Source organism: Neovison vison, chromosome 6 (genome assembly GCF_020171115.1).
Source record: "Neovison vison isolate M4711 chromosome 6, ASM_NN_V1, whole genome shotgun sequence".
NCBI classification, from domain to species: domain Eukaryota; kingdom Metazoa; phylum Chordata; class Mammalia; order Carnivora; family Mustelidae; genus Neogale; species Neogale vison.
In genome coordinates, this window is record NC_058096.1 from 212,451,658 (window position 1) to 212,478,423 (window position 26,766).

The 26,766-nt window shown below is 52.8% G+C and overlaps 2 protein-coding genes and 1 long non-coding RNA gene across 6 annotated transcripts; 2 read left to right on the forward strand and 1 right to left on the reverse strand.

The window, feature by feature from the left end:
- Positions 1-70: 70 nt before the first annotated feature.
- On the forward strand, positions 71-4,322 carry LOC122909578. Its single transcript, XR_006385164.1, has 3 exons — positions 71-188; positions 685-826; positions 4,025-4,322. It is a non-coding gene; the product is annotated as an uncharacterized LOC122909578 (long non-coding RNA).
- KXD1 (KxDL motif containing 1) lies at positions 1,060-8,512 on the reverse strand. 3 transcript variants are annotated; one of them, XR_006385163.1, is made up of 7 exons: positions 8,437-8,476; positions 6,660-6,729; positions 5,518-5,639; positions 4,398-4,550; positions 2,969-3,015; positions 1,741-2,041; positions 1,060-1,316 (listed from the first exon to the last, which is right to left on the reverse strand). XR_006385163.1 is itself a non-coding variant. In XM_044253881.1 (6 exons), exons 2-6 carry the CDS (start codon positions 6,699-6,701, stop codon positions 1,812-1,814), a joined length of 594 nt encoding a protein of 197 aa, XP_044109816.1. In that variant the 5' UTR covers positions 6,702-6,729; positions 8,437-8,476; the 3' UTR covers positions 1,060-1,811. The 3 variants fall into 3 exon arrangements, 2 of the variants coding, with proteins under 2 accessions (XP_044109816.1, XP_044109817.1); XM_044253881.1 differs by having other exon boundaries at positions 1,060-2,041; XM_044253882.1 differs by lacking the exon at positions 6,660-6,729 and having other exon boundaries at positions 1,060-2,041; positions 8,437-8,512.
- Positions 8,513-14,064: 5,552 nt separating this feature from the next.
- On the forward strand, positions 14,065-23,944 carry FKBP8 (FKBP prolyl isomerase 8). 2 transcript variants are annotated; one of them, XM_044253887.1, is made up of 9 exons: positions 14,065-14,133; positions 15,496-15,815; positions 18,585-18,754; positions 18,928-19,016; positions 19,305-19,525; positions 20,170-20,342; positions 22,260-22,337; positions 22,853-22,984; positions 23,413-23,944. In XM_044253887.1, the coding sequence occupies exons 2-9, from the start codon at positions 15,521-15,523 to the stop codon at positions 23,497-23,499; spliced, it is 1,245 nt and encodes a 414-aa protein (XP_044109822.1). In that variant the 5' UTR covers positions 14,065-14,133; positions 15,496-15,520; the 3' UTR covers positions 23,500-23,944. The 2 variants fall into 2 exon arrangements, with proteins under 2 accessions (XP_044109822.1, XP_044109820.1); XM_044253885.1 differs by lacking the exon at positions 14,065-14,133 and having other exon boundaries at positions 19,308-19,525.
- Positions 23,945-26,766: the final 2,822 nt, after the last annotated feature.

Consider the following 26,766-nt stretch of genomic DNA (forward strand, 5'->3'; position numbering starts at 1 on the left):
CACCGAGCACGCTGCGCGCTTGCGTCACAATCCGCGCCGCGCGTTTTACCCCACCCCGGCCCCGCCCTGCTGCCATATTGGGTGCTGGCGAACGAAGCCGTGGCGTCTGTGGGCGAGTGTCGCCAACCCGCTTCCGGGCTCGGACCTTTTCTTCCAGGTCACGTGAGGAGACGACTTCATCTTTCCAGGTGTTTCCACCTGTGGTCTGTGGGTTGGCCAAAATCTGATGACACGTAGCGCTCTCTCGGGGAATGCTTGCTGACTAGAGAGGAGACCATTTGTGCTAAAGCAAAAAAATGAAGCAGGGGGTCAGCTGGTCCCGGACTTGGGAGTCAGGATAGGCAAGCTAGAAGGAGGCACGGGGGTGGGACGTGCGAGACCCTTGGGAGCCACCTAACACCAGCAGTCAGTTGTTTGAAAACTTTCTGGACTCTGTGCGCAGATGAAATTTCAAGGCGGCGCTTACCAGGGCAGCGAGGGCAGGTGGAGCTGCTGCATTCACTAAAGAAAATGGGATGCGTCCCAGGGTGTTTGGGCCAAGGAGAACTTCTGTTAGGATAAGGAGTCTCGTGGATAGCTAAAAAGTGCCGGGAGCGGTAAGGAAGAAGGCTGAGATGTTACCTATGGGTTTGGCAGCGTGGCTCTTTATTTCCTTGAACGCTTACCAGCGCTCCCTATTGACAGGCAGAAGCACACACTCTTGGATCTAGGAAGATGCCTTTAGTGACAATTTCTAAGTGCTTAAAAGATGAGAAAACTCTACACAGTGTCTGCTGAGGAATGGACCCAGCCTAGCTCCCTGTGGCAGATGAAGTTTTTCACAGAGGTAAGGAACAGTGTTGTGAGCAGTGGGAACAGCATGTGTGAGTATACATAGGTGGTGATAGGAACTTGGGTTATTAAGGTTGCTACCACTGGAGACTTCCACCAAGAGCGGACACATCTCTTTCTAGGTCAGTGGTGCCTGGCTGCCATACCCCTCCTGTCTCACATCCTGCACTTGTTCCCCTTATGGCCTGCTGGGCCCCAGGATGGAAGGAAGCCACTGTTAATACACCCTTCCCTTTTTAGTAACAGAGTCATTTTATTGATAACTTCCCAATAGCATCTGTAAACATCGGGTACAAAAATATTCCATTTAACTCTGTTTTCCAAGGTGGCTCAGCTTGCTCCATGGAGGCCCTGTGAGAGGCCTGCTGGGCCTTCAAGGTTCACACCTCTGGTCAGAGAAACATAGGCTTTATCAGGCTTGCAGCTGAATGGCCAGCCTCCATCTTGAGCCTTCTACAATGATCTCAGAAACCTCCTTGAGATACCTATTGGAGACAGTATTCAATACTTTTGTTGGAAAAAGGGACAGGGAGACCAGAATTAGTGGGTACAGGGATGGGCAGGGGTGAACTCAGACAAGACAGTGCTGGTCCACTTTGAGGAGGTCTCAACCAGGGCACTGGGGCAGGGGCTATCTGGCTGTGGTCTCTGGGAGCCTTTAAATGTTGTTTAGAGCAGACCTCAAGTTTGGCTCTGGAAAAGCTCCCTTACACCCTGCCCAACAACTCCAGCTGAGCTGGTCATCCCTTGGCCTGGCAGAGGGGTCTGCAGAAGACAGATGTTCTCAATGAGGAAGCAGTAAGGACAGACCCCCTAGGAATTCCACACCCCCAGAGGGAGCCAGGTCCCCCGGGGAGCCCTGGGTGACAAAACAGGGTGGCGAAGCTGCTGATCTCCAGGTAGGGTTACCTGCTGCCACCGCAGACACCGGGGGAGTGCTGCCACGGCCCTGAGACCCCTCGGGGCACCAGGGAATGGTGTTACTCGCCCGGTGTCTCCTCATCATCCGTCTGGCTTCGGCCATTGATGACAGGGGAACTGGACCGGACATGGGAGAGGTCCTCGAAGCCAGGGCTGAGGGAGGGTGAGACGGTGTCAGGGCTGGTGTCACAGGAGCCCGTGCTCTGTTCCGAGGTGGCAATGGTGGTCGTGGTACTGGGTGGGATGGGGTCTTCATCCTCGTCCTCCAGGAGGGATGCCTCTGGGATGTCTGGGGGATGGAGGCCAGGAATTGGCTTAGTCACTGTGATGGGCACCATGATGAGGGATTACCTGGGCCTATGACCCCTGACAGCTCCCCTGCCACCCCATGGGGGATAATGCAGCCCATTTTACAGAGGAAGAAACTGAGGCCCAGGCAGGTGAGAGGTTTTCCTGCAAGGTGCAGCCAGGACTTGGCTTCTCTGGGGTTGAGCCTGAGCCTGGCTCTGGCTTCTTTACTGTGTGGCCAGGACCAGGCCTCTCACCACCCTTGCCTCAGCATTCTGCTCTAGAAACCAGGCCTGATGACAGCATTGCCTTTTTTTTTTTTTTTAAAGTAAGCTCTGCACTCAATGTGGAGCTTGAATTTACAACCCCAAGATGAAGAGTTGCATGCTGACTCAGGCAGCCAGATGCCCCAAGAGCATTGCCTTTGTGCCCATAACTGTTAGCAGCCTTGGGGCGGGGAGATGTTGGCCCATTTGGCAGAGGGGGCAAACCGAGGCTCAGCATGAGGGATGCTGCACTTCCTCTGAGAGGTCACTGCTCCTTTAGGCTACACAGTCTCCCTTATATGAAATGGGCTACTCACAGCCCCCACTTCATGGGGAATTACAGGTAAGAGCCTGGCTCATAGGGCTATGTTACATCCACTTGGGCAAGGACTGTCATCTTTCTTATCCACATTCCCCCATGTAACCTCTCCCCAGGGAGGGGATCCTGGTCCCGGCACCTGCTCTTCCAGTTGCCAAGACCAGCCAAGCACCTCTGTCCCTGCCCCCTGCTCCAGGTCTCTCTGGATCTACTGGCCACCAGAGCCTGGGCTTAGTGTCAGCCCCTGAGGTGGCCTTCTAGAAGGAAGCCCTGGGATGAAGGCACAGGCATCCACGGGTGCAGAGGCCAGGCGTGGGGGACAGGAGCTCTGGGTGACACTTACGGCTGAAGGCCTCCGGGTGCTGCCTGGCCAGCTTCCCTTTCAGCGTCCTGCAGGGGAAGGGAAGGCATACAGGGCTGAACCTGCCAAGCAGACAGGCTGGGCCTGGTGCAAGGAACCCTTGCTGCCAGCTCTGGGTGGGTGGGGGATTGGAACTGCCCACCTCCCGCACACATATTGCTTGTCACTCTCTGGTTCTCGGTTGGAGGGAGGCCCACGTGCTCAACCCTGCAGACCTCTCACCCACAGGGCAGATGGCAGCCACCTAGCTGCCACAAGCTTGTGTGGGTCCTCAGTGCTGGGTCTGGCTGGGCCCTCTACCTGCCATGCTCTTCTTATGTCCAACCTTCCTCTGCCCAGATAACCTTCCAGGAAGCTTCCTCACCCCCTCCTCAGCAGTCACTCCTCTGGGTGACTTGTCCCAGCCTGTCCCCCATCGGTGGGATGAGAGTGTCTGGGGGCCAGGAGTGACGATCCACACCCCAGACACTGAGCACGTGCACGCGTTAAACAGACATTCACAGAGAAACGCCTGCTTCATTTTCAACCTGCTCTTTTTCCTTTTTCCCCGAAAGTCATGAAGTCATGTTTACAAAGAATGAGAAAGGGGTTTTTGGGGTGGAAAGACCCCTTCTCATAGTCAAGGAGTGACTGTGGCCAACCAGTCCCTCCCAGAAGTACCACCACCGCTGGGTGCCCCCACCCAAGAGGCAGAAACAACTATCTTCTTCCTGGGCAACACAGATACACACGAAGGGCACCAACCTGAAGGGTTCCTGCTCACCCCCAAACACCATGCCTAGGCAACCAGCTTGATGAGATGCCCCAGAAAATATATGCTTTTATAAAGGAATTAATTGGCCTGTCTCCCAGACTGGGGATTTCTGCTCCCCAGTCTGCCAGTGGGTGTGGGGGCGGCTGCCCGACTGCAGCTCTGGCTAATTCCAGACCCGGGCACGTGACCATGGTCGGCAGCGGTGGCATTCATCTGGCTCCAGGTGCTGCAGGAGTGTTCTGCGTGCTTGTGGACTGGAGTATCATTTTTCTCTGTCCTCACAGCAAACAGCTCAGAAGGAGACCCACAAAACCCGGCAATCACATAGGCCTCTAGAGGCCTCTAGAGAAGACTTGAGTTGGGGACTGGAGGACCAGAGGCTTGCCTTTCCCTGGCTGCACCTGCCTGCCTTTTGCATGATGCATCTGCTACTATGTTACATTTTTTGAAAGATAAATAAAACTTAAATTCAGAAACTTCAAGATTTTCTTTCCCAAAGCTCAGATCTTCTCAGATGCTAAGTGAGTGCTGAAGTCTCATAAAACAAATGAATGTCCCCATTGCTCTGTTATGTGGAATGCATGGTCCTCACTGAAGAGGGGAGGAACCCGAGGCTCAGAGCGGGGAGGCAGAGGGCTGGAGGGGCTGAGGACCCACCTGATTCTGCGGAAGATGCTATCCAGGTCCCGCTTCATCTCCACCAGGGTCCTTGTATGGTGCAGGAAGCGCTCGCTCATTTGCTGCAGGCGGGCGCTTGACAGGTTGTTGAAATTCAACAGCATTTCATTGGTTTTCTCAAAGCGGTCCAGCCTGGCAGCGGAGAGAAGGCACCAGCCCTACAAACCACGCCCTACAAACTAATTGTGCTAAGCTCCCTCCTGTTCCATGACCTCTTCATGTGTTGTTCCCTTGCCCTGGAGAACTCTCCCCACTGTTTGAGCGACCCAGCACACTCCTATTCAACCTTCAAAACCCTACCATGTAGCCTTTACCCCACTCCAGCAAGCAGACTCTGACTCCAACTCCCCTGACTTTCTAGACCCAGCTATTCCTCTGGCCCAGCCCTGACACCATGGAGCCAGGAAGGTCCGTGTCTGGTTTTGTCTTCCCTCACTGTGGGAGTTCACCAGGGCAGGCCTAAATCTGACCCAGACAAAGCATGCACCCCTGTCACTGGATGAGAGAAATGCAAGGGTATCAGGTCTGTGCTGTGTCATAAATGGCAGGAAGAGCTTTGTCTTAAACACACAAAAATAGAGCCACAGGAGGCTGTACTTCTACCCCAGATTGTGCAAGATTTTCTTCCCCATAGAGCAGGTTGGAATTAGGGTGAGGCTGTGGTGGTCACAGTGCCAAGCCCCAACGAGGGTAAAAGCTACTGATGGCCCCTCCAAAAGACCATGGGTACTCTCCAGAGATAGCCTAGGCTCTCAGAGACCAGGCTCCTAACAGAGACCAGCTCACTGGCTTCCTTAAATCCCCTCCTGCAGCCCCTTCCTATCCCAACTCCCCACCCCCAGGCCCTGGGACAGGAGCTGCTGCGGCCCCTGCCAAGCCATCCACAGCTGTGAAACCATCCCAAAACCCTGCTTCCTGTGCCAAGACCTCGCCTCCAGGCCACGAAGGAATTTACTTTGGAGCCAGCCAGCAGATTTGCTCATTTCCTTCATTTTATCACCAGTGTGGGCCCGGGGTAAGGGCGGGCAGGGCAAGAATGCTGGCCAGCGGGTGAATTCCTTCCCACGCCTGGGGCCCACAGCCCTTGGCCACCACTCACATGTTCTTCTGAGCCAGGATGATAGCGTTGACGTCGTCTGTGTTCACCATGCTCAGGATGCGGCTGCAGAAGACCCTCGAGGCCGAGTCCGGGGGGTCCATCTCTTCTTCCTCCTCCGCTGCCTGAAACAGGCAGGAAGAGAGTCTTCAGTCTATACCAGGCAGTGGGGTAGGTGGGGTAGAAAGGAGGGGCTGGGAACCCTGGGCCCCATGACCTTAAGTCCTGGGTCAAACCCCCTGAGTCTCAGCTTTGTTCATGATCCTGAGGATTCAGGGGTGTTGAGAGGATGTATATCTAAACTGTATCCCAGCACATCAGAATCCCATCACCCACCCACCTCTATGGCCCCCCGTCTCCATGATCCCAAGCCCATGGCCACCTTCCACCTGCACAGATCTACCAGCCTCCTCCCACATCCTTCTGACTTTGTTCATCCATCCCAGGGCTTTTGCACCTGCTGTCCTCATATGCATGACTGCCCCCTCAAATCATCATCATCTCCAGTATCTTCTCTCCCAGGAGGTCTTTGATGACTACCCCCGACTCCAGTCACTTAGCACTTCGTTTTACTGCTTCATTAGCTCATCTTGTCCTGAAATTATCTTAGTTATCAGTTGTCTTTTTTTTTCTCCCAAACAAGTATTTATCTTAGAGAGTGTACGTGCATACACACAAGTGGTAGGGAGGGGCAGAGAGAGGGTGAGGGAGAGAACCTCCAGCAGACTCCTTCCTGAATGCAGAGCCTGACCCCGGGCTTGATCCCATGACCCTGAGATCATGACCTGAGCTGAAACCAAGAGCTGAACCTTAACTGACTTAGCCATCCAGGTGCCCCCTCAGTTGACCCTTTCGCCTGTGGCTCCCAAAACAATGTCAGCTCTAGAGAACAGAAGCATGTCTCTGCCTCCAGAGCCCAGCCCAGAACCCAGCTTACAGCAAGGGATCACCAGAACTTAGCTTGGTGGCTTTCAAACTCAGCTCTGACGGTAGACTTTTATTAGCAAATTAAAGCCAAGAATTTCAGTCAGGCTGTGGGCCGCAGCAACCTAGATGGCTCTGTGGCTAGGCAAATAACCATCATGGAGGGTCGGGGGCTCCTGGACCATGCCAGGGCCGAAAGGGGCCACAGGTTCAGCACTCACCCTCCAGGGGGCGGTATCAGGCAAAACCCGGAATCTTGACATAGCTTGGCTCTGGGATCCACATATTTAACTGCCGATAGAAAGGCCCAGTTGCAATTGGTTGAGATTCACATGCAGGACCAGGAAGGGCTTTCAGAGCCCACTTGATCCACCCTCCACTTTATTGAGCACTTACTGTATGCTATTAAACCACTAAGCTTCAAAAAAAAAAAAAAACCACTAAGCTTCAGACACAGAACTGTTATCCTTAATTATGTATTAGGAAACTGAGACTCAGAAACCGAGGAAATGGACTATTGCCACAAACCCAGTAAACCTGAGTCACAACTCAAAATGCCCATAGCCTACAGGATCTGCAAAGGTGTGAATCCAAACAGATGTTTAGTGCCCACCTATGCCAGGACGGTTACTTCTTACGGCAACTGACTTCTGCCAGACTTCTGAATTTTTCCAGAAACGTGAATGGGTGTGTGTGTGTGTGTGTGTGTGTGACATTGCCTCATTTACAAATGTTAGCAGCTAGTACTTTTCTCCCTGCAAAGCATGGAGACCAGAAGTTATTTATTTGCAGCCCCTGGGGGCCTTCTGGAAATAAACTAACACACTTGGTGAAGTTCCCCCTCACCCAATAACCACTATGTTTATTGAATTCCTACTATGTGCCAGGTACCAACACCCACAGTATCCAGACTTCCAAAGAAGCGTGATCATGTATCAAGAAGACACCTGCTCAAGGGGAGAGCCCGGTGGCAGGAAGCACCTTAGCTAGTGCTTGGCAGGTGTAAGATTTGGACCTGTAGAAAAGGGTTCTGCTTCAAAGTAGAGCTCTTTCCTGCCTCTGGCTCCCAGATGTGAAGGCTGATGGATTCAAGGCACACTCTCCACCCAGCTGCCTTTCTCAGGAAAACTTCCCTAATAGTCTGGCCCACATACAAAGTGGAAATGACAGCAAGGGCTCTGGTCCCTGCTCCAAATATATTTATGAGGGAAACACGCAGAGAAGTAGGCTGTGTGACCTTGGGAGAGTCCTCTCACCTCCCCGATCAGTTTTCTCATCCAGAAAATGAGAATAACAAATAATCAGAATCTCACAGCGCTATCTGTGGGGGCTGAAACCAAGAGTGATAAGGAGCTAGGCTCGGAGCTGGCTGTTTTCCAATGAGAGTACGAAGTCCTAGGGCGGGGCCCGGGAACCAACATTTTGCAAGGGGCTCCCTGGTACTTATAAAAACAGGAGCAAACACTTGTACAGCACTTCATTTAATCCCCAATCATCCCTATGAAGTAAACACTACCATCTCCAAGGCCAACGACGGCTCAGACGGGTGGGCTCAATTATCCAAGGTCACACCGCAAGGCAGAGGCGCCGTGATTCCACCCAGTTATTTACACAGAATTTAATTTGGCGGCCCAAGCTCAGCAAAACCCGCGAGCGAGGTGGGACTCGCATACCCCCTCACGCCCCGCCCCTGCAAAGCGGGGAAACTGAGGCCCAAAGAGGGCAATGCCCGGTTCCGGGTGACACTGCACAGCCTGAACACAGGAGGCCCCAGCTCCCGCGCCCCGGATCCGGAACCGGCCCTTTGCGCCACCGGAGACTACACTGCGCGTCCGGGGAAACTGAGGCCTCTACGCAAGAGGGGTGCCCAGATGTGGCCAGCGGCGCGTCCCACCCCGCCACAGCCCGGGGGCGGCGCCCAACCCGGCCCGGCTACCCAGCGGCCCCGGCGCCCCAACCCCACCCCGAACTCGGCCCCGGCGTCGGTGGCAGCAGCACCTGCACATCTGGCGACCTTGCTCGCGCTTCCGGGATGGCGCCCCCGCCGCCACAACGTCACCACGCACCATGCGTGCGACCGCGCGTGTAGGCGTCGTGCACGGGGCCGATAGGCGTGCTAGGAGGCGCGGCAGGAAGGGGTGGGGCTTAGGTGCTGTTATTGCTCGTGAGTGCGTCACAACGAATAGCCAATCAAGCAGTCCCCCTCGCGCCTGCATGGTTTCCAAGGCCTGAGATGCCCGACAGCCCGGAAGTGGGTGAGGGACTCTAAAAGACAGCCTACTTAACAGATAGTAAGACTGAGGTCCCCAGCGGCAGGTACTCCCTCAAGGCCATGCCATGCTAAAGTGGCCCGTGGTTGACCCAGAGCCAGACAACCTATTTTCTAGGTTGGGAATCAGATTCATCCAGTTCAAAAATCCCTGCTTCGCTTTTGGTGACATTTCTCTGGTCCAGGATCCCAACCAGGAAGTATCCCATGCTACGTTTAGCCATGTCTCCTTAGTCTCCACTCGGTGACATTTCCTCAGTCTTTCCCAATCTTTTATGATCTTAATACTTGGGAAGAGTACTGGTTTTGTAGACTACTCATCGATATGGGTTTGTCCAGTGTTTCCTCATGATTAGACGGAAGTTTCTCACTTTTGGCAGGAATCCCACAGAAGGGATGTGTTCTTCTCAGTATGTCATATCTGGAGTCACAGGTTATTGATGTGTCTCATCATTGGTGATGTTGACGTTGGTTACTTGCTTAAGGCATTGCCTGCCTGTTTCTCAACTGTTAAGTTACCATTTTCCCCTTTACAGTAATTATCTTATGGGGAGATACCTTAAGAGACCATGCAAATACCCTATTTGTTCTTTTTTTTTAATATTTAAAAAAATTTTTTTTATTTATTTCTTTGACAGAGCCAGCGAGCGCAGTTGGGGGTGGGGGTAGAGGTGGAGGGGAGATGGCAGAGGGAGATGGAGAAGCAGGCTCCCCGCTGAGCAGGGAGCCCCATGTGGGGCTCCATCCCAGGACCCCCAGATCATGACCAGAGCCAAAGGCCAACCCTTAACTGACTGAACCACCCAGGTGCCCTACTTTTTTTTCTTTTTTAAAGTATTTTCATCCACTAATTTTAGCATCTATCCATGGCTCTTACCAGCAAAAATTGCTATAGTGATTTCTGTTTATTAATTAGTTATTAATTGGAATTCTATTGTAAACAAGAGCTGTCCATTCTTCTCTAGTTATGCATTTATTCAAGTATTTATATCACTATGAACTCATGAGTATTTATTTTATTTTGTGGGTTATAATAATTTCTTTATTTATTTCTTTCTTTTTTTGTAGGCTTCATGCCCAACATGGGACTTGAACTCATGACCTGAGATCAAGAGTCACGTGCTCTGCAGACTGAGCCAGCCAGCACCCCTATAATTAATTCCTTACTTACTTTGTTACCCCTTTAGGTTAGCTTCTATGTTTTTTTAATATGTCTTCATCTTTGGGGATCCTGGGTAGCTCAGTTGGTTAAGTGTCGAACTCTTGATTTCAGCTCAGGCTGTGATTTCAGGGTCATGGGATCAGGCTCTGTGCTCAGTGGGGAGTCTGCTTGAGAGTCTCTCTCTCCCTTTCCCTCTGCCTGTCCCCCCACAAATAAATATTTAAAAAAATATGTCTCCATCTTTCTCTGAAAACGTCCTTAGTTTTAGCACTACAAGCTGTTCCATGTTTGGTTTGGAATATCCCTGGAATCAGCCATTTCTCCAAGGAGACTGGTTCCTCTTCTTGGAGAATGGTATAAAGAAACTAAGATCTGGGTGGTTGGTGTGCTCACTGCTACTGGGGTATCATTCATTGCTCAGAGATCCTCTCAGCAGTAAGAGTTAGAAAATACAAATATATGGGCCGCCTGGGTGGCTTAGTCGTTAAGCGTCTGCCCTCAACTCAGGTCATGATTGGTATCAGGGTCCTGGGATGGAGCTCCACATTGGGCTCCCTGCTTGGCGGGAAGCCTGCTTCTCCCTCTCCCTCTCCCTCTGCTTGTGTTCCCTCTCTCACTGTGTCTCTCTATGACAAATAAATAAATAAATAAAATCTTAAAAAAAAAAAAAAAAGAGGACGCCTGGGTGGCTCGGTTGGGCGACTGCCTTCCGGTCAGGTCATGATCCGGGAGTCCTACATTGGGCTCCCTGCTCAGTGGGGAGTCTCCTTCTCCCTCTGACCTTCTCCCTTCTCATGCCCTCTCTCTCTCTCTCAAATAAATAAATTAAAATCTTAAAAAATAATAATAAAAAGAAAAAAGAAAGAAAGAATTGTGGAGCTCTGTGAGTCAGGCAGCAGCCAGTGCTGAGAGAAGAGCTTGGGTGCAGGATGCTGGGAACCATGGCGTTTGTTTGCAGACTGCACCAGAAGTGGCCCATGCTGGAAAAACCAAGTTTTTCAATGGGTCCCTCAGGCTCTGTGGGAAGCCAGGAAACTTCCGTAAGGGTCTTGGAAGGGGGTACAGGTCAAGGCTAAAAGGGTCTTGGTTGGCCCCAAATGTTTGTGCAGAGTAGAGACAAGAAAATATTTTTCTCTTTTGTATTCAAGGGAGAAGGTGAAAAGTGATGGGGACACTCAGACCAGTGATGGGAACATTGTTGGGGGAAGGCCTGAGTCTGGAGACTGGAAGCCTCTCTCTGCCGCTTTTTTAGTTTTATTTCCCACTTTGTGCTTATCACAGCTGCTATTAGATACTTACCTGAATCATTGTTTGTGCAATATCCCGCTCCCTAGGTGAAATAAAAGCTCAATAGGGAAGAGACCTGACCTATATGGTTTTTCATCACTGTGACCTTGAACAAGGCAATTACTTTCTTTGTGCCTCAGTTTCTCCATCTGTGCCTCAGTTTCTCCTGGGTGGCTCAAGTCTTACCAAAAAACATGCATCCAATCCCAGAAAAGGCAAGAAAAGAGAGAGAAAAGGAACACAGAGCAGGCGAGTCAGAGAAAAAACACACAGGAAGTCAAATAGGTCCATAATTATATTAAATGTAAATGGGCCAAATGCCCCAGTTAAAAGACAAAAGATAGGCAGACTAAATCAAAAAGCAAAACCCAATTCTGTGCTACTTACAGGAGACACATACAACGTAAGGATACAGAAAGGTAGAAGATAAAGGTTGCAAAAGAATGGTGCATTTTAAAAATGAGGCTGGAGCACCTGGGTGGCTCAGTTAAGCATCTGCCTTCAGGCTCAGGTCATTATCCTGGTGTCCTGGGATCAAGCTCTGCACTGGGCTCCCTGCTCAGCGGAAAGCCTGCTTCTCCCTTTCCCCCTGTTTGTGTTCCCTGTCTCTCTATATTTCTGTCAAATAAATAAATAAAGTTTTAGGGAAAAAAAGAAAAATAAATAAATAAATAAATAACGAGCCAAGGGTCACCTGGGTGGCTCAAGTCAGTTGGGCATCTGCCTTCGGCTCAGGTCGTGACCCTGGGGGGGGTCCTGGGATTGAGTCCCACATTGGGCTCCTTGCTCAGCAGGGAACCTGCTTCTCTCTCTGCCTGCTGCTCCCCCTGCTTGTGTGCTCTCTCTCTCTCTGACAAATAAATAAATATAGTCTTTAAAAAAATGAGCCAAAGAAAAAACAATGAGCCGAAAGAGAACTGTGTGTCATCTTAATATGAGACAAACTCCACTCCAAGGCAAGAAACACTGAAATAAAGAGGAACACATCATGACAATAAAAAGTCGAGTTCACCAGGAAAACTATGACAATTGCAATACCATGTAGTCAATGACATGATCTTCAGATATCAGAGCATTTGTCTCCTACGGCTCATACAACAACGATTAAATACATGTGAATGTTTGCCTTCACCTGTGAAGTCTGAGTGTCAGCCATTACTGTTAGTGTTGCAATAGTTGCTGTTATTGGTGCATATTTAATTTGGTTGTTTACTTATTAGTATCAGTATTTATTACAATTCTTCCAGCCCTTATAATAGAGATGGGGCTGGATAGGTAAGAGATTCCACTATGCAGATAAAAACACTGATTAGGTTGCCTGGGTGGCTCAGTGGGTTAAAGCCTCTGCCTTTGGCTCAGGTCATGATCCCGGGGTTCCTGAGATCGAGCCCTGTGTCAGGCTCTCTGCTCTGAAGGGAGCCTGCTTCCTACTCTCTCTCTGCCTGCCTCTCTGCTTACTTGTGATCTCTGTCTGTCAAATAAATAAATAAATAATCTTTACAAACAAACAAAACCACTGAGGTTCAGAGATGGATAGGGAGTAGTCCAAGTCCCTCAGAACCAGCACTGGCTCAGGGTTTATTTGATGTCTTTCCCAGGAAATTTCTCACATATCTTCACCACCCTAGCACCTCTTTCACTGGTTAGCTTGCCTGCCTTCCAACCACAATGATTTCCCTGAATTCCCCCCACCTCCTCTCCTTTTGTGCCAGTCACTGTGTAGGCCCCAGTGCTAAAACAATGACAAACAACAGACCCTTCCTAGACTATGGGGGTTTTCCAACCTAGTGGGCAAGGCAGAGTTAAGTCAAATAATAGTACAGACATAAAATCAGTTATGAAGTGAAGGTTCATCCTGCTAAGAGGGCAGCCAATCAGGCTTTGCCTTGGGGGGGTCTGGGAGAGCTTCCTGTAGGAGGTGACCTTGGAAGGAGCACCAATCTGACAAATTAGTTACCTCCAAAGCCAGTTACCTCCTCTGGTGTTAGCTACCTCCAATAGCCAGTGACTCATTCATTCATTCATTCATTTATCCAACTCCCATATCATAGGTGCTAGGCATCAATCAAGGATGCAGTAGGGACAAAACAGGCAAAACTCTTCCCAGGGTGGAGCAGAGTGGTATAAGAACGAAGGAGATCTGCAAATGGTAACTCCTGGGAAAGAAACAAAATAGAACGAGGAAAGAGTAAGTGTCCCCCCTCCTTTTCAAAACAAGATCCATAAAAACCCATCTAATCGAAGCTACCACCTTCTCCTGAGGCCCTGGGTATCTTATCACCCTCTGGCAGAGGATGCAGGGAGAAGAAACTCCTTCCAGCAGCCCTGCTTGCTCACGCCCTAACCATTAACTGCGTTTCTTCTCTGTGCAAAAGAAAAGCTTTCTCAAGGATTAGACCATGCGAGGGTGGCAGAGGTTCTGCGTGCCCTTGGGTGATTGCTCCCCTCGAGGCCTTGGGTCCACATCTGTAATTAGGGCTTAAGGGTGGTTCGTCCAGCAGTCCCAGCGCTGCACTGACTGTCACGTCTGAGCTCCTTAAGGCAACACCTTTTAGGGCTGTCCAACTACAGCCCCCACAAGGTGAGAGTGCGAGCATGGGAGTGTTTATCCCCATTTCTCAGATGAGCAAGATGAAGCTCAAACGCGAACGGTGAGTTCTGGTAGGCAGCGCGGCGCTGATTGGCGAAGACATGCCGGAGACCCCTTCTCCCGCCCCCGCCCCCGCCCCCGCTCCAGGTCGCGCGGCAGCCTCTGCCCCTTTAAGAACGCCCCGCGGAAACAAGCAGGAAGGGGGTGGTGCTTGCTTCCGAGACGGATGTGCGCACAGACCAATGGATGCTACAGTCGCAGCAGCGGCGGCCAATGGGCACGGCGGGGCGGGGCCGGGCGCCCGAGCCTGGTTCCCGAGGCGCGGCGGCCGCGGCTGGGGGCGGGGAGGGGGGCGCAGGACCCCAGGCGGGGGTCCCGGAGCCGGAGGCACGTGTCCCGGGGCGCCGGCAGGGTTGCGCCGGCTGGGGGCGCTGCCCAGGCCTGGGCTGGTCTGGGTGCCGGGGCGACGGGTGCTGGGGCCGATGGGCGGGGCCAAGGGCCGCGGGGGGAGGCGAGCCGGGGGGGCGCGGAGGGTCGGAGTGCTAGAGGGGGCGCGGCCGAGCGCGGGCGGCTGGGGGTGGGAACCGAAGGGGACTGAGGGGAGTAGGTGGGGGCAGTGCTGGCAGAAAAGTGCAGGGCCAGGGGCCCCGAGGGGTGCGGGGGGTCGGGGGCCCCAGACTGGTGGCGTCAAATAGGCATGAGGCGTTGGGGGCCTGGGTGGGAGGTTGACGGAGAGCCAGGCCCGGGTGGGGGGTCGTCTGGAGGGTGTAGGGTATGATGCGATCCGTTGAGGGGCGTCTGGGGACATCAGGGTGTTTACGGGTCGACTGAGCGGCTGTGGGGAGAGCTGGCCCAGGCTGGGGGCGGTGGTTGGGGGAGGGGGGAGGGCGAATTATGCGGGCGCAGGGGATTGTGGGGGTGGGGGCTGGGAGGGTCTCAGAAAATGGGGCCGGAGCCCGGAAGGAGCAGGCAGGTGAGGGTTAGGGAGGAGATGCTGTGGGTTAGAATCAGAATGAAAGCTAGGCTTTACCACCTCTGAGCTTGGGTTGGGGCCTGGGGAAGAGGGGCAGTTGTTCATAGCCAGAAGAGGAGGCTGTAGAATCCCTTGGGGGTCTTGACCACCCCTGTAAAGGAGGCTACTTTGAGAGAGTGGTCAGGAGTCTTGAGGAGAGGAGGAAGGGCTCCCAGGGAAGGGTATGGGCCAGGGTCCTTGGCATTGGGGGAGTGGTATTAGATTCAGGGTATAAAGAAAAGTCTTGGGATTTCTAGTGGCAACCCTTAGGAGAAGGGGCAGCTGGAGGTGGGAGTCCTGGTAAAGATTCAATTCCCTTTGGGCTCTAAAAACAGACTTCCTGAGACTTAAGTCACCCAAAAAAAATCCTAGCAACCCCCTCTGGGCTTTTAAAACCCCAGGTTCAAATTCTGTCCCTGCAGTTACCTTGCTCTGTGACCTTGGGCAAATAGCTTTACCCCTCTGGGCCTCAATTTACTTTTCTGTAAAATATGGGGGTAGAGGATGTTTCCTACTCTGGGTATTTGTAAAAACTAAAAAATAATAAGCTGTAAAACAGCTAACATTGAGACTGATTGATGGCTAGGGTTCGATGTGTGGGACAAGCCTGGGTTGTTCTTTACCCATTGTACAGATGAGGAAATTAAGGCCGGGTGCCCCTAAGTCACACAGCGGGTGAATGGATGCAGAGGAGAATGTGAGGGTGGGATTCTTACCCCATCCATTCCCCCCACCAGGGCCAATTCCCGTCCCCCCAGCAGCATGGCTTCCTGTGCTGAGCCCTCTGCCTCGGGGCCTGAGCCCACTGCCCCGCCGCCTGCTGGGGTCCCACCACTCGAGGACTTCGAGGTGCTGGATGGGGTGGAAGACGCAGAGGGCGAGGAGGAGGAGGAGGAGGAGGAGGAAGACCTGAGTGAGCTGCCACCACTTGAAGACGTGGGGCGGCCTCCACTGGAGGAGGCCGAGCAGCCTGGGGCCCTGGCCCGAGAGTTCCTGGCCGCCATGGAGCCTGAGCCCGAGCCCGCCCCAGCCCCGGATGAGTGGCTGGACATCCTGGGTAAGGAGCAAGGGTGGCTTGGGTTGACCCACATGGCCTGGACAGCTCAGGTTCAGGAATGACCTTGGCCTAGGCCATCTTCTCCCCTGAGCCTTATTTCCCTCTCTCTGCTATGCAGTAGTTTGGAAGTCAAACATGTAACCACGGTGATCGCTTGCCACAGGCAACTAACTGGTTGAGACACTTCATATCTAAGAACCCCTTTCATTGTCACATGCACACATGCACGTCGTGTTCTAGCCCTGTTTCTCAGAGCTGCTAAGAGCAGCTCAGAGAGGCTGAGTCACCTTCCCAGGGCCACACAGCCAGTACTCCAGGTGCTGACAGCTCCCAACCCCCACTGCTTCCTTTTTTGGCATTTGTCTGACAAGTGCCTCTTCTCTGAAAATGTGTCCAGGGGTCAAATAGATCTGGAAGACATCTCATTTTGTTCAATCCTCTGTCTGACTCATAGCATGCATTAGCATTGTAACTGCTCAGAGAAGGCCTACAAGAAAGAAACTGGGGGATCCCACACACATGCCCCATCATGTACCCCATGATAGTGACCCTGGAAACTAGAGAGGAATACTGCTACTGGTACTGATACTTTGTATTTTAAATAACGTTAGTGTCCACTAATAATGATGGTAGTGAAATATCGTTAATAGGATCACAAATACTGATATTAAAACAATAGTGTCAAATAATCCTGATTTGATAATGCAGAATTGGTACTGTTATCATCTCTACTGCTGATAGAAATGCCACTTCTAAAAATAACACCAGATTGGGGTGCCTGGGTGGCTCAGTCAGTTAAGCATTTGTCTTCAGCTCAGGTCATGATCTCAGGGTCCAGGGATCGAGTTCCCACATCCCCACATCATGCTCTCTGCTTGGAGGGGAGTTTGCTACTCCCTCTCTGCCTGCCCCTACCCTAGCTCATGCTGTCTCTCGTTCTTGCTAGGTCTCAAATAAATAAATAATAACATTACAAAAAATAAAAATAACACCAGGTAATATTTGCTGAACACTGGGTCCATGCCAGGCCCACACATCATATTTTAGCCTTACAGTGACCCTATAATGTAATCTTCACAAATCCCCATTTTTTTTTTTTAAGATTTTATTTATTTATTTGAGAGAGAGCACACGTGCATGCCCGAGAAGGGAGAGGGTCAGAGGGAGAAGTAGATGCGGGACTCGATTCTGGGACTCTGGGATCATGACCCAAACCCAAGGCAGATGCTTAAGCAAATCAGCCACCCAGGCGTCCCACCATCTCCCCATCTTACAGATGAGGGAACTGAGGCTCAGTGAATGGAGGTGCTTGCCCAGCAGACAGCTTCCTTGGCTGTATTAGAATTTGGGAAGCTCTTCTTTACTGATATTAAGAGCTGCTCTGCTTTCCCTCTGAGCACAAACCTGACTGTCCATTTATGTTTGAGGCAGCTGCTTTCTGAGGTGAGAATTTGGGCTTCTGTCCAAGGAAACTGAGGCCTTGAGAGGGTACATGATTTGCCCAGAGTCTGCTGAGATAAGAGAAGAGGCAGTGCCTGCTTATAATCCGACCAGCACATCCACCATTCGTGCCCAGAAACTTAAGAACACAGGGATTCCTAGGGAGCCACTAGATGAGTTCTGAAACTGGATGTGGAGCATGGACAAGGTGGGGAACAGTACAGAAATTTTGGAACATTCTAGACTACTCCAGCTATTTTCCTGTCCCTCACCTTTAGTCAAAGGTCCATTCAGAGTTACAGTATATCCCAAACTAGTGGAATATTATGGAATCCGGGTAAATGCTGGGAATATGGATGAGTGCAGGTATTAGTCTGATGGGCCTCACAGGTATAAGCCCTCAGTTGCCTCAGTGGTGGTCGTGGGATGACAGTGGCTTTCTTCGTTGTGCGGGTTCCTTGAGTGGATTCATGAGGGTGCTGGGCCTCACGGCTGCTCAGTAGCTGTTCACCATGGCCATTTGGCCATTCCTGTGATTGCTTGGGGCTTGGAGGAAAACATGGGCTGTGGGCCCATCAGGGACACTGTTGCTTATAGGTCCTCTGGCTGCTTAACTTTGAAGTGTAGTGATGTGCTTCTTTGGTAGAGACACAATCCTGGTGTCACAGAGACTCTGATAACCAAGCAGACTGCTCACTGGGTGTCACCAGGGGTCTCCCTGATGTGCCCATTTCATGGCTAGGTAAATGGAGGCCCAATGTTGAAGGGCTGGATGGGAACCAGGAGAGGGAGTGGAGGGTGGCTCCAGAGTCTGTCCTGGACATCCCTGCCAGCCTGATTCTGCTTGGCAAAATGACTTTCCTCAGCTCTTTGTACCGGCCAAGACTTAATTTTCTTTTCTTTTTTTAAAGATTTATTTATTTACTTGTCAGAGAAGGGGTGTATGTGCACACAAGCAGGGGAGTGATAGGCAGAGGGAGAAGCAGGCTCCCCACTGAGCAAGGAGCCCGGTAACGGTACTCGATCCCAGGACCCCAGGATCATGACCTGAGCCAAAGGCAGACGCTTAACCAACTGAGCCACCCAGGCATCCCAGATCTAAATTTTCTTAAGATAATGGTCAGACAGGCCATAATTGTCACCCCTCAGATTGATCCTTTCATGCCTACTGTCCAGCCAGGGACAGTCCCAGGGGCATGGGATCACCTACCCAGTAAGTGGCAGAGCAGCTCTTTGAGGCTCAGCTGGGTGCTGGGAGAGGGGTGCTGGGGGAGCAAGCACCCATCTAACCTGTGCGGTGATAGGCTGCTCGTCCCCGGTCCCTGGCAGGGAATGGGCTGTTACGGAAGAAGACGCTGGTCCCAGGCCCACCCGGCTCGAGCCGCCCAGCTAAAGGCCAGGTAGTCACTGTACAGCTGCAGACCTCGCTGGAGAACGGCACTCGGGTGCAGGAAGAGCCAGAGCTGGTGTTCACCCTGGGCGACTGTGACGTCATCCAGGTGGGAGGGCTCGAGGGCCCTGGCCGCTGGTCTGGAGCTGAGTGGAGGAGGCCTGCGGGGACTGAGGGGAGGTGGTGGCCACTGGGGGGCAGGGTGGTGGTGGGGTCGGAGTGGGCATGGCATTGCTACTCTGTACCTGAGCCTGCCTGACCCTCTTGCCCCCACACACCCAGGCCCTGGATCTCAGCGTTCCACTCATGGATGTGGGGGAGACAGCTATGGTCACTGCTGATTCCAAGTACTGCTATGGCCCCCAGGGCAGGTGAGAACCTGTTACCAGCAGGGTCCCCATGGGGGACCCCTTTGCCCACCAAATTGATAGCAGAAGAAACAGACTTAGGGAGGGGAAGTCACTCACCAAGTCAGGAAGCCCATGGGTAGCAAGTTATTTCCCTTTCATTTATTTCACTGAGGAGGGGGTGATGGTGGGGCCAGCTCCCAAGTCTTGAGCCCTCGCCCTTTCCCCCCTGCTCCCTAGCCAACCCAGTGTGTCTGGGGTTTGCTTATGGTGGCCGCTGGTTCTGAGTGCTGCTCTTGCCCCATCCCCCAGCAGGAGCCCGTACATCCCCCCACATGCGGCCCTGTGCCTGGAGGTGACCCTGAAGACTGCTGTAGATGGGCCTGACCTGGAAATGCTCACAGGGCAGGAGCGTGTGGCTCTGGCCAACCGGAAGCGGGAGTGTGGCAATGCCCACTACCAGCGGGCCGACTTCGTGTTGGCTGCCAATTCCTACGACCTCGCCATCAAGGCCATCACCTCTAGCGCCAAAGGTGAGTGCCAAGTCAAATCCTGCCGCCCCCCCCCCCGCGAAGCCATCCACTCGTGCCAGAAGCATCCAGCCACAGAAGGACTCAGATTCAGAATGATCTAGAATATTCCAGAATGTGGACAGATGTTCAACTATTCCTGACCCTTAGACTAGAGTCTACTGTAGACTTACGGTATGTCCTTGATCAACAGAATAGTACACATGGTAGATGTTGGAATGTGAGTGACCGGGGACCATGTCAATCCATGTGCCCTGTGGTTAGGTCTTCGCATTGCTTAGGCTCGGTCTTACTCCTTAGGAGCGCCCTGAGGATGGGCTGGTCTTGGCCCGTGTTAGAAATAGGGAAACTGAGACCAGAGAGACTTGAGGTCCTCCAAGGAATAGATGGTGGAGGCCCCGCCCCTGGGAATTCAGAGCCCCTCTCTCCAGTCTCTTGGGACTGGGGTACTCCGAGGCCCTCCCCACTCAGTCCCCTCTGCCACCCGGTCCAGAGGGAGCGGTCCTTGGCCTGGGTCACAGTGTGTGGGGCGCCTTTCCCTGGGGTCAAATGTGGCCAGCCCTGCACAGAAGGGCGGCTGTGTGGGGCTGGCGGTACGGTAACCAAGGCCACGGTTGAACACCAACATCCCCTGCCCCCTGCCGCAGTGGACATGACATTCGAGGAGGAGGAGCAGCTCCTGCAGCTGAAGGTGAAATGTCTGAACAACCTGGCAGCATCACAGCTGAAGCTGGACCACTACCGAGCCGCACTGCGCTCCTGCAGCCTTGTGCTGGAGCACCAGCCCGACAACATCAAGGCTCTCTTCCGCAAGGGCAAGGTGAGCTGCGGGCCAGTGGACCCACTGATCGCCCCACACCCAGAGCAGTGCGGCTGGTTCCAAACGCTGGATTTGAGACAAGCACGGCATCAGCCAGCCAAGCTCTCTGGGATACAGGTGGGGAAACTGAGTCCCAGACAGGTGCTGGGGTGTGGTCTGGATCATAGAAATTTGTTGACAAGCCAGACTTGAACCGTAGGTCTTAAGTTCCCTCCTAACTGCTGACACTGCCCTGTGGCCCTTTGGTGACTGCTCCTTGTATATAATCCTCCAAGGTTCACACGTCTCAGAGTAAAAAGCCAAGTCCTCATTGCAGCCCTTGGGGCTCTGGGTCATCGGGTCCTCCCACCATCCCCTCCATCTCTCCTCTTCCTTCTCTCCGTCCTGCTCAGCTTCTTCACTGCTTGCTGCCCAGGCTGGGGTTATTCCCACCCTAGTGACTTTGCATAAGCTCTGCCCTCTGCCTGAGCCGTTCACACCCCAGATTGCCCCATGGGTCCCTCTTTCACCTCCTTCAGGTCTTTGCTCCGATGTCACTTCCTCAGGAAGCTCTCCCCCCCACACCCACCTGACCCCCTGCCCTGTCTTCATGTTCACCATGGTGCCGTTAGCAGAGGCAGGTGTCATCATGGCTGTTAGGTCCCTTATTAGAAGCTGGAGATTTTGTCCATTTCACTCACTGGTAAATCTCTAGCCATGCACCAGGTACAACAGGGCCAGGTACATAGTGGGTGCCCAGTAAATGCTGTGGAATGTAGGGATGAATTTGGCCTGTGTAGACTTGACCGTAATTGCTTTTGTCCCCATCTGCTATTCATCTCCACCTGTGTGTGTGTGTGTGTGTGTGTGTGTGTTTGGTGCGGGGCGGGGGGCGGAGTTCAGCGCCTTTAGCAGTACTGAGGAAACTGAGACACAAGCAAATGGTGGGTCACCTAGCCTGTTGATGAGAGGCATGAGCAGGGCTTCCCTCCAATCAGCATTTTTAAACCACTTGTGTGTAGGGTTCTGTGTAGAAACGTGGGAAGAAGATGCTATATTTTTTCAGGGGTCTGATGCTCTTGGGGGCAGTGGAATTGTCTGCTCCTATAGCCTCACATTTGTATCTGCTGGTTGTAGGTGACACAGACCCATCCTAACAGTTTCAGGCAAGAGGACGAATTAATAACTTATGGAATTGCCAAGTATAGGGTGTTGGCTTCAGGCATGGCTGGATCCAAGCATTAGCAATGTTGTTGGGATGCTGTGCCTGTCTGCTGTGGGTTTTCCCCTCAGGGGGACCAAGGTGTTTCTACCTGCTCACTCAGAAAGTTCAAGGCTTCCATGTTTGTCAGTGAAACCTGCATGGTTCAGGTGGGCCTCATTGGCTGGCTCTGAATCATTCACTGTAGTCAAAGCTTTGGAAATGCTCATTTGGCTTCTTGAGCCAGCTAGGGTGGCAAGGGAGGAGGTGAGGCCAGCACCCAGGTTTCCTGCAAAGGCTGAGACAGACATGCAGAGGAGGGAGCAGATTGGGACGACACTGAGCCTAGTGGGGCGCTTATGTCGTCTGAGGGCTCAGGGACGGTATGAGGGTGGCTGGGTCCCTGGCGTGATTGTGGGTGATAGATTTGGGACTAGTCAGGATAACCAGGAGCCTAGCAGGGCTAGGCCTTTTTATTTTTAAGATTTTTATTTATTTATTTGACAGATCACAAGTAGGCAGAGAAGCAGGCAGAGAGAAAGAGAGGAGGAAGCAGGCTCCCTGCTGAGCAGAGAGCCCAAGGCTGGGCCCAATCCCTGGACCCTGGGATCATGACCTGAGCCGAAGGCAGAGGCTCCAACCCACTGAGCCACCCAGGTGCCCCAAGGGCTGGACCTTTTGAAGAATATCATGGTGCACTGTGGTTCTAGAATGACGCCATCCATTTCCTTCCACAGGTGCTGGCCCAGCAAGGGGAGTACAGTGAGGCCATCCCCATTCTGAGGGCAGCCCTGAAGCTGGAACCTTCCAACAAGGTGAGCCGAAAGGAGGCAGCCTTGGGACCTACCCTGCTAGCTTGTCTGGGAAGTCATCCTGTGGTCTTTGCCTTGTCCTGCTTGCTTTGGCTCTCCTGGGGTTCTAGCCTGGGCAGTGACAGCGAGGGGTTGGGTGACTGAAGAGCCCCAGCCAGCTTGCTGAGACCCTTATGACCCCTGCATAGATGTTCTGGGCTCACCCATCCCCAGCCAGAATCCCAGAGGCCAAGGGTGCTACCAACATGGCCAGTGTCAGTGTCCTCAGGTTTTCTACCAAAATCTTCCTTTCTCCTGGCCACCTTGTACTCTGCCCCATCCACTGGTTGCCTAGGGGGATAGAGATGGCAGCCCCTACTTTGCTGATGTCCCGAGAGGAGCAGATGGAACTTTCGTGTCCCAGTGGTCCTCGCCCCAAAGTGACCAGGTTCCCCAGAAAGGTGGAACATCGGAGACGATGGTCAGGTTGGCTGCTACCTCTGCATGTTCTTAGCCTAACTGACACCCACCTCTTGCAGACGATCCATGCAGAGCTTTCAAAACTGGTGAAGAAGCACGCAGCCCAGAGGAGCACAGAGACCGCCCTGTACCGGAAAATGCTGGGGAACCCCAGCCGGCTGCCTGCCAAGTGTCCTGGCAAGGGTGCCTGGGTGAGCGGGGGCTGGCAGGCGCAGGGATGTTCCCAGAGGAGGGGCAGGGGCTAAGGGTGGGGCATGCCACCCAGAAGGAGTTTCTTCATTTTGCAAACATTGATGTCAGCTGGGCTGTGTTGGACCATGTTGGGAACACAGAGAAGCCTCAGCCCTGTGCAGTCAGGGTTAGAGCAGAAGATGGAAGAAGACTTGGAGGGCTCAGGGTGCGCAGTGATAGTTCTTCCAGAGGGGAAGGGGAGGTGTTCTAGAGCAGGGGACACTTGGCTTGAGTTTTGATGTATGAGTAGGAGTTTGCCAGAAGGTAGGAAAGGCGTTGTCAGGCAGTGGTTTGCTGGGAGGCCTCTTTAGGCCATGTTAGTAGCTGAAGCCTGGGGAATCAATCTTGACCACTCTCTAGCCTTCTCTTCCCTCCCCTTTATCCACAGTCCATCCCCTGGAAGTGGCTGTTTGGGGCGACTGCTGTTGCCCTGGGGGGTGTGGCTCTCTCCGTGGTCATCGCTGCCAGGAACTGACCACCCAGGTGGCCACCACCCCCTTGCACACCATGGACCCCACCCTGCGCTCCCTAACTTCCCCAGGCTCCCTGTCCACTGCCCTATCTGATCCAGCCCCCTCCTCTGGGGCGGGAGCAGTGAGGTGTGGGGGCCACATGGCCCCAGTGAGACAGGAGGGACTATGGCCCTATAGGAGGAAAGTGAGGCAGGGCCCGGGCTCCATGTCCAGCCCAGAGGGAGGGGGCCCTCATTCCTCCAGACCCAATTCCCATCCCCACCCCCATCCCCCTGGGTTAGGTCTCAACAGAGGCCAGCCTCAGTTTCTCCTTCCCAACAGGCCTGGGGGCAGCCCTTCCCCAACCCAGTCCCTGTCCAAGTGTCAGTCCCCACCCACACCGCCTGCTGCCCTCTGTCCAGGTTCTCCCTCCCACTCCTTCAGTGAAATAAAGCCTCCTACCCCGCATTCTGCTGCCTCCAGTCCCTTCTTTTGCTGTCACTTGCGGCTGGGCCAGAGATAACCTGTGTCACATCCAGGGTCATGCGGGACTAAAGCGGGGGTGGGGCATCTCCTCTTAGGCCACGGCAGATCTGCTTTACAAAGGGGGCAGGAGAGACCTGGAGAAGTGGGGCAATGCATTCAGGGTACACAGGCGGCCTCTGCAGAAGTTTACACCCAGTTAAACTCCACTTCTCTTGTCTCTGTTGCCTCATCTGAAAATGGGGATCCTGACAGGATCTAACTAGGGACAAGGCTGAGACCTGAGCGACCGTAGGGGGCTGGCTGTGCGGCAAGCAGACAGCCCCATGCCTGGGTAACAGCATAGCCAGTGCAAAGGCCCTGGAACAGGATTGAGCCCAGCGCGTTCAAGGTTAAGGAGAGTGTGTGGTCAGCAGTTCCTCTTGATCTCGTTTAGTTTTCACCCCAACCTGGGGCTGTAGGAGCTTCTTCCTTAAATGCTGCCTACCGTCACAGCCAGAGTGGGTGGTCAGGCCTCTGTCAAGGACAGTACCTGGGACCCTTCTCACGGCTTCATCCTGCCTCCGGGAGAGGAGATCTCCAGGAATAGACCACCACCACAAGGATCTGTGCTGCACCTGTCCCCTAACAGCCACAGTAGGGAAAGCCACCGGCCATAGCCACCCAGCAGAAGGTAGCAGTTAGGCCTTGAGCTTGCCTACTTTGGGGTCCTGGTCTGTGAGCCACCTGGATGACTCTCTGGGCACAGATCTGTTGGTGGCTTGATCTGTTGATCTGTTGGTTACCCTTTCCAGCATTTAGCTGCTTTAGGCTTAGACACAGCAGGGGGGCTCTGTGGGTAGCACTGCGGTAGGGGCTGTGGGTTGGTCATGCTTGGCGGGGCTAGAGCCCTAGGTAGGACACCCCCTCTTTCCTCAGTCTTGCTGACCTCAGGCTGGGGAGCTGGCCTGAGTGGGGTGGGCTGGAGGGTGACTTCCTGGCCTGGGTTGTGAGGGTCACAGCTGCCGTCGTTCCCAAGCACTGATCATTAGCGTGGCATTAGTCCACCAGGGACACATGGTGGCTTCGTTCTGTGCCCATTCTTTGCATATTTTGGAGACAAGTCCTTTCTCGGGCAGGTAGATTATGAATATTTTTCCCATTCCGAGGCTCGCTTTTCATTTTCTTAGAGCGGACATTTTAATTTTGAAGAAGTTCAGTTTATGTTTTTGTCAATAATTACTAACCAGGTTTGTAGGGATTTTCAAGGTGTTCTTTTATTTTTTTATTTTTTACTTTTATTATATAAGGATTTTACTTATTTATTTGACAGAGAGAGAGCGAGAGCAAGAACATAAGCAGGGGGAGTGGGAGAGGGAAAAGCAGGCTTCCTAACAAGCAGGGAGCCCAATGCAGGGCTCGATCCCAGAACCCTGGGATCATGACCTGACCCAAAGGCAGACGCTTAATGACTGAGCCACCCAGGCGCCCCTAGGTTTTCTTTTAAATGGTATGGCTTCAGCTTTTCTACAGAGATCCACGGTTCACTTTTGTGTGAGGTTGGAGTTGAGGTTCATTTTCCAGGTAGCCTATCCAGTTGTTCTAGAAACAACTGTGGGGAAGACTTTCTTTTTCCTAGCAAGTTATTGTGGCAGCCTTGTTAAAAATCAGCTGATCATGCATGGATGAGTCTTCTGGCCTCTGCTCCATGCTCAGGGTCTCTCTTTCCTCAGGTTTTCTGTGTCCTCTTTGTGGGTCCCATGCTGGGTTCCATGCTGTCCTGAAGGCTGTAGCTTTCTAGTAATGCTGGAGTCAGGCTTTGCTCCAAGGTTCTTTTGGTTGTGCCCATTATTAGTTAAGCACACTGAGGCCCAGAAAGGAGTCAGCTCCCAACCAAGGTCCCATCACCTGGGCACAATGGACAAGATTAGCCCCAGGTCAACCTCCCTTTAGAGCCCATGCTGTGCCCACCAGCCAGGTCTCTACCTCCCTGCAGGTTAGAGCCAGGAAACAAGAGAGGCTTTGAAGGCCATGGCCAGGAGTGTGAACTTTAGTATGTTCCTTCCCTTGGTCTTTCCATCCTCTGGTCTGAATGGCAGGGGGGACAGGGTGTCCAGGACAAGGGGCACTGATGTTTCCTTGAAGGCACAGGAATACTTTGGCAGGTGTGAAGCATGCTCCCAGGACTGGCATGGCTTGTGCAAGAGGTGTGCTGGCCGGGCAGTACATGACACATTCAGAGGACAGCTAGGATGGATTTTTATTTCATATGAAAACATGTACCAATGCCTCCTGTATACTTGGTCTTAGGCAATGACTCAACCTGGCCTTGCCCTTGAGGGGTACAGCTCACAGTGGGCTATGAATTGGAAGCGAGCAAGACAGAATGAGCTCTGTGTGTGTGTGTGTTTGAGCGAGAGAGGGAGGGCATTCGTATCTGAGCACTGGACATCCTTTGCATGCCTCCATGTCAAGTCATTGTTAAAGGAAAACCCCCTGGGTCACCAAGTGTGGGACCATCGGTGAGCCTCTCTCATCAGGCAGAGGACAGAAAGGAGTGGTCATGAATGCTTGTGGGCAGATGGGTGGATGGAAGAAAATTACCATGGAATCATCAGTCACCGGGGCTGATGGAGATGTTTCAACTGACACTGAAATGTTCCCAGGAGGTCTAGCAAGCACACAGGCCATCTTTGAGGAAGAGTCCGCACGGCTGTCTCTACAAACTGTTCCCACGGAATGCTAGGCCTTACCTTCTTCATGGGTCCCGGGGAGGAAAATTCAGCTGATTCATGAAGCAAAATGGAGGTTTGGGGGCACTTGAAGGC

What these genes read in the sequence shown, in the direction of transcription:
- FKBP8 (XM_044253887.1), top strand. Translation starts at nt 15,521, where the DNA reads ATGGCTTCCTGTGCTGAGCCCTCTGCCTCGGGGCCTGAGCCCACTGCC. An exon ending in TGAGTGGCTGGACATCCTGG is followed by an intron (nt 15,816 to 18,584) that starts GTAAGGAGCAAG and finishes GGTCCCTGGCAG; the next exon opens with GGAATGGGCTGTTACGGAAG. An exon ending in GCGACTGTGACGTCATCCAG is followed by an intron (nt 18,755 to 18,927) that starts GTGGGAGGGCTC and finishes CCACACACCCAG; the next exon opens with GCCCTGGATCTCAGCGTTCC.
- KXD1 (XM_044253881.1), bottom strand. Translation starts at nt 6,701, where the DNA reads ATGTCAAGATTCCGGGTTTTGCCTGATACCGCCCCCTGGAGG. An exon ending in CTGATACCGCCCCCTGGAGG is followed by an intron (nt 5,640 to 6,659) that starts GTGAGTGCTGAA and finishes TGCCTGTTTCAG; the next exon opens with GCAGCGGAGGAGGAAGAAGA. An exon ending in AGCATCTTCCGCAGAATCAG is followed by an intron (nt 3,016 to 4,397) that starts GTGGGTCCTCAG and finishes CTTCCCCTGCAG; the next exon opens with GACGCTGAAAGGGAAGCTGG.